The sequence below is a fragment of the Chelonia mydas genome, chromosome 5 (assembly GCF_015237465.2).
Source record: "Chelonia mydas isolate rCheMyd1 chromosome 5, rCheMyd1.pri.v2, whole genome shotgun sequence".
NCBI classification, from domain to species: Eukaryota; Metazoa; Chordata; order Testudines; family Cheloniidae; genus Chelonia; species Chelonia mydas.
In genome coordinates this window covers 2,601,763-2,607,762 of record NC_051245.2, presented here as the reverse complement: position 1 = coordinate 2,607,762, position 6,000 = coordinate 2,601,763, and the positions used below count along the sequence as shown (strand labels likewise).

The 6,000-nt window shown below is 61.1% G+C and overlaps 1 protein-coding gene across 4 annotated transcripts in view; it reads left to right on the top strand.

Annotated features, from left to right (window-relative positions):
• The first annotated feature begins 311 nt into the window (after positions 1-311).
• DNAJB5 (DnaJ heat shock protein family (Hsp40) member B5) overlaps positions 312-6,000 on the top strand; it is a 31,075-nt gene continuing 25,386 nt past the window's right edge. Inside the window, exon 1 of one of the 4 annotated variants that reach the window (XM_027818303.3) lies at positions 312-551. In XM_027818303.3, coding sequence (XP_027674104.2) covers positions 373-551 — 179 coding nt within the window. In that variant the 5' untranslated portion in view covers positions 312-372. Of the gene's footprint in view, positions 552-3,235; positions 3,414-3,464; positions 3,944-4,894; positions 5,329-6,000 lie in introns of those variants that run through there. The other 3 variants (XM_037902608.2, XM_037902609.2, XM_037902607.2) reach the window with 3 other exon arrangements.

Sequence of the window (6,000 nt, the reverse complement as noted above, 5' to 3'; positions counted from 1 at the left end):
GATAACACCCAGGGGGCCCCCTCCCTCTCTAGTGATGTCACAGGCTCCCCCCAGTGATGTCACAGGGTCCCTCTCTAGTGATGTCACAGGACTTCCAGAAGATTCCCCAGGGCTTCCACTTGGATGCATGTTAGAGGAGCCAATGAGAAAGCGCAGGGCGGGTTGTGAGGGAGTCAGATTGACCAATAATAAGCCGCTATGGGCGGGGCTGGGTTTCTCCGACCAATGAGAGGGGGTGGGAGGCGGGCACTAGCGTGTGATCGATAGGGAAATGAACCACTCGCACCTGGGAAGTGGCAGGCACTCCGGGCCGTTTCCCACGGCGGCACGCCTGGGAGCCGCCCCCCCGTTCAGACCAATGAGAGCAGACGGATGTCGGGATTGCCAGCCGCAGTGGCCAATGGGGTTTCGAGGGCCGGCCGTGGGCCTGTGGGTGGGCCGGCGGGTTGCTATGCGGGGGCGGGCTCCCCCTCACGTCACGGCCCGGCTGGCTCGGGGGGAGGCGGCTGGCGGAGCCTCAGTGTGCGCGGCGCCCTGGGACGGCGAGAGCGGTGAGTGCGGGGGGGGCCGCCGCCGAGACCGCTGGGGAGCGGGGGGCTCGGGGGTGCCCCCCCCGGAGTGTCAGGGCCCCCCCCCCGCACGCACCCGGAAGGGGGGGCTGAGTGTCAGGCCCCCCCCCGCGTGCACCGGGAAGGGGGGGCTGAGTGTCAGGCCCCCCCCCCCCCGCGTGCACCGGGAAGGGGGGGCTGAGTGTCAGGGCCCCCCCCCCCCCGCATGCGCACCCGGGGGAGGGGCACGGGGCTGAGTGTCAGGGGCCCCCCCCCCGCATGCGCACCCGGGGGAGGGGCACGGGGCTGAGTGTCGGGGGCCCCCCCCCCGCATGTGCACAACCGGGAAGGGGGGTGGCACGGGGATGAGTGTCAGGGCCCCCCCCCGCGCGCACCTGGGAAGGGGGGTGGCACGGGGCTGAGTGTCAGGGCCCCCCCCCACGCGCACACCCGGGAAGGGGGGTGGCACGGGGCTGAGTGTCAGGGCCCCCCCCCCCCACGCGCACACCCGGGAAGGGGGGTGGCACGGGGCTGAGTGTCAGGGCCCCCCCCCCCCCCACGCGCACACCCGGGAAGGGGGGTGGCACGGGGCTGAGTGTCAGGGCCCCCCCCCCCCCCACGCGCACACCCGGGAAGGGGGGTGGCACGGGGCTGAGTGTCAGGGCCCCCCCCCCCCCACGCGCACACCCGGGAAGGGGGGTGGCACGGGGCTGAGTGTCAGGGCCCCCCCCCCACGCGCACACCCGGGAAGGGGGGTGGCACGGGGCTGAGTGTCAGGGGCCCCCCCCCCCCCACGCGCACACCCGGGAAGGGGGGTGGCACGGGGCTGAGTGTCAGGGGCCCCCCCCCCCCACGCGCACACGCGGGAAGGGGGGTGGCACGGGGCTGAGTGTCAGGGCCCCCCCCCCCCACGCGCACACGCGGGAAGGGGGGTGGCACGGGGCTGAGTGTCAGGGGCCCCCCCCCCCCACGCGCACACCCGGGAAGGGGGGTGGCACGGGGCTGAGTGTCAGGGGCCCCCCCCCCCACGCGCACACGCGGGAAGGGGGGTGGCACGGGGCTGAGTGTCAGGGGCCCCCCCCCCACGCGCACACGCGGGAAGGGGGGTGGCACGGGGCTGAGTGTCAGGGGCCCCCCCCCCCACGCGCACACCCGGGAAGGGGGGTGGCCTGGGGCTGAGTGTCAGGGGCCCCCCCCCCCACTCGCACTCCCGGGAAGGTGGGTGGCACGGGGCTGAGTGTCAGGGGCCCCCCCCCCCCACTCGCACTCCCGGGAAGGTGGGTGGCACGGGGCTGAGTGTCAGGGGCCCCCCCCCCCACGCGCACACCCGGGAAGGTGGGTGGCACGGGGCTGAGTGTCAGGGGCCCCCCCCCCCACGCGCACACCCGGGAAGGGGGGTGGCACGGGGCTGAGTGTCAGGGCCCCCCCCCCCCCCCCCGCGCACACCCGGGAAGGGGGGTGGCACGGGGCTGAGTGTCAGGGCCCCCCCCCCCACGCTGCACACCCGGGAAGGGGGGTGGCACGGGGCTGAGTGTCATGGCCCCCCCCCCCCCACGCGCACACCCGGGAAGGGGGGTGGCACGGGGCTGAGTGTCAGGGGCCCCCCCCCCCCACGCGCACACCCGGGAAGGGGGGTGGCACGGGGCTGAGTGTCAGGGGCCCCCCCCCCCCCACGCGCACACCCGGGAAGGGGGGTGGCACGGGGCTGAGTGTCAGGGGCCCCCCCCCCCCCCACGCGCACACCCGGGAAGGGGGGTGGCACGGGGCTGAGTGTCGGGCCCCCCCCCCCCCCCCACGCGCACACCCGGGAAGGGGGGTGGCACGGGGCTGAGTGTCAGGGCCCCCCCCCCCACGCGCACACCCGGGAAGGGGGGTGGCACGGGGCTGAGTGTCAGGGCCCCCCCCCCCCCACCCGCACACCCGGGAAGGGGGGTGGCACGGGGCTGAGTGTCAGGGGCCCCCCCCCCCCACCCGCACACCCGGGAAGGGGGGTGGCACGGGGCTGAGTGTCAGGGCCCCCCCCCCCCACCCGCACACCCGGGAAGGGGGGTGGCACGGGGCTGAGTGTCAGGGCCCCCCCCCCCCCCACGCGCACACCCGGGAAGGGGGGTGGCACGGGGCTGAGTGTCAGGGCCCCCTCCCCCCCACGCGCACACCCGGGAAGGGGGGTGGCACGGGGCTGAGTGTCAGGGGTCCCCCCCCCACGCGCACACCCGGGAAGGGGGGTGGCACGGGGCTGAGTGTCAGGGGTCCCCCCCCCCACGCGCACACCCGGGAAGGGGGGTGGCACGGGGCTGAGTGTCAGGGGCCCCCCCCCCACGCGCACACCCGGGAAGGGGGGTGGCACGGGGCTGAGTGTCAGGGGCCCCCACGCGCACACTGGGGGAGGGGGCAGCACAGATCTGACTGTTGTGACATCCTGTTCCCTTCACATAACCATTGCAACGGTGGCAGAGTGTTGCCCTGTCTCCCCCAACCTACTCCCCCCGGGGGATGTGGCTGCTGCTGGTGACATGCTGCCCCTGGTTGTGTGGGAGGCTCTGGCAGGGGAAGGGTTAACTCGTTACCACTCTCACGTCCCTGGACCCTGTGTTCCAGCAGTGGTTCCATGCGGGGGAACTGACTAGCTGGGGGGGGGAGGGCTTTGGGGGCTGCGCTGTGTGGGAACTAGCGATGATTCACTTGGTGTAGTCATGACATTTCTGGATGGTTACTCCAGGCTGGCAGCTCTCCCTGCCCTGGTAAAGTCTCACTAAGGCTGTCTTGTCAGCCTTACCAAACTTGGTCTTGGCTGGGATCGGGCTGCAGGTGACTCTGTTCGGCTGACATGCCAGCAATTCTGCTCTTCTGGAGTCGCATGGAGAGGTATCTTCTGGCTTAGTCCTTCTCTGATTTAGAGGCTCTCATTTATGTCTGAGTTTTAAGATGAAGAAACTTTTGTTTAGTTGCAAACCCTTGTGTCAGTTCCGGTCTGCCTTTCTGTTGCCTGTCTTAGATTCCTTAGGTGCATCTAGGTCTTTCCCTATCCTGCCTCGCTGATCTGTGTGTAATCGGTGTCCTTTTTGTTTTAATGAAATAACAATCGTTCACTGAGCATGAAATTGTCCTGAGTTCTAAAGAGCTGGCTGGTCTGGGTGTCTCTAGAATTCAGCAGTTTATGTTAGATTGTTTGAAGGGGACAGAACATCGTACATTGTTTGGGGAGTAGGGAGTTGTTTTTGTTTGTTTTTTTGTTTTGCTAACTCGCAGATCTCTCTGGGCATTTTATATCTAAATGTACTCCGCCTGTGACCTCCAGTACTTGAGTGCATGTTACGAGCGTGGAGTTAACAACAGAAGAAAGTAAGGGACTTGCTGATGGCTGTGACTTAATTTCAGATGCAGTATTTTCTCAGGTGAGGCATGAAGCAGTGCTCTGCTAGTGCTATGTTACTGTGCAGTGAGCCCGAATTGTCTCTGTTAAATGAGTGATATACTGTACAATCAGAACTACCTTTCTTTTTTGTTGAGAGGATACCCACTGTTTGTTATCCTGCTGTTGGGGCTTTTATCCGAGAGATCCTGAATGACTGTGAAGAAGCTCAGTGTTACTGGTGGCCTGCAGTGAGAGCAATAAACATATGCATGAAGGTGATTTTTAAGAAGTTCTGTGATATCCAGTCTGAAAGTGGCATCCATCAGATGCCACAGTGATGGGAGCATTGGAAATGCGTCTGCATTTGGGAGAGTCCCTCTGTTTGAAAATGCAATGTTCATAAACCCCTTTCTGCTCGGGTAGAGAAGGGGCAGAGCAGTGAATACAGCGTGCTGGCCGCTAGGGAGCCTGGAGTCTTAAAGGGGAGGACAGGGAGGTCCAAAATGGTCACTGTTACTTTTTTCTGACTTAGAAAGTGTCACTGTCCTAGTTTTCTCTGTCTCTGGTTTGTCCGTGGAGTAAAGTGCCACTGACACAATTGAGACGTCAAACAATTAATTTCTGGTGAAACCAGGGGACAGTGTATTCCCCGCTCTAACTACATCCACCCTCTTACCTGCTTAACTGCAGTAGGTGGCTGTATTAGAGAAGATAAAGGTAACTAACCAACTCTGCAGTTCCAGAGCCACTTCATCCTTTCTGACACCACGTTTATAAATGACAAGGACGTCCGAGCCGACTAATAAAAGGGTCTTACTCTGGGAATTGTGCATGATGAATTGCAGCCTGAATTATACGGACCAGTGCTCTTTCAGTCTAAGCAAGCAGCAAGAAACCAATTAGGGAGAATTACTGCTTGTCAAGTGACTTCATTGAATGGTTTCTTCCCCGTTCTGTAACGGGGAGGGGATTGCTTAAGGCTGCTAGAAAGCACACAAAGGAAAGCTTTTTCATCACGCATGGGGGCTGCTTTCTGAACCACTCAGCTCACTTGGAAGTTCTGTTTCCAGCAGTCAACCCTTCCATCCTTCCCATTTTAGACCTGTGATGGCTGGTCTCAGAGCAGAGGTCAGCGGAGGTCCAGAGCCGTTGCGCTGAACGGGAAATGCCTCATTCTTTATTGAGGAATCTCTTCCATGCTGTCAGAATAGCAACTGCAGAACTGAGTGCCTTTGCGGTTGCTTATGCTCTGAGGAAGTAATTCTCTTCTTTCCATCCCGTACCACCACCCATTCCAGACCAGAAGAAGTCTTGGTAACTGTTAGCACCAAGGGTTGAAGAATTTGTTGCCAGTTTGATGTTTAAAATAAAGTTAGAGCCTTTAAAAATGAGTGCTTGGACATTGAATATGTTTCTAAAGTTTCGGTAAGTCAGTTTACTTGTCTCTTGCTTGTGTATTTTCCATAAATGCTCATTAACGAAGACAAATGTGTTATAAACCAAAGAGCTCTCCATCAGCACCCATCTTTGTCTTGTGAATGGTCTTCTGACGTCAGTGTCATCATGTCATGACCACAGAATCGGACGTTAGAGATGGAAAATCTTATGACCTCCATTTATATAAGATTGCTGCTTTCCATGAACATAGCAGGATGATTATATCAAATGATTAATATTCAGCTGTCTCACTGACCCCAGAAATAGCACTATCTGATGCCATGCTAGAGGCCAGGACTAAGGTTTTCAAAAGTGGCTAGTTATATGAGGCATCTCCGTTTTTGGGTCACCAACTTGAAGCTCCTGAAAAGTCCCTGATTTTCAAGGGTTGGTGTTCAGTAATTTCTGGAATTCAGTCCACCTTACAGTGTCTCAGCTGGGACCCGAAATTTCAGGCACCGAAATCACTAGTCCATTTTGAAAATCTTGGCCCAGAGTGCTCCCGGCTGATTCAGGGTGAAATGGGAATCTAGAAAGTGTGATCCAGCAGAATCTGACAGAAGAGTTGTAGAAATAGACAGCTGATTCTGGGAGGGTGGGAGGGGAGCTAATAGAGGGTCAGCATCGTGTTTTATCAATGCACACATGCGGTGTTGCGTC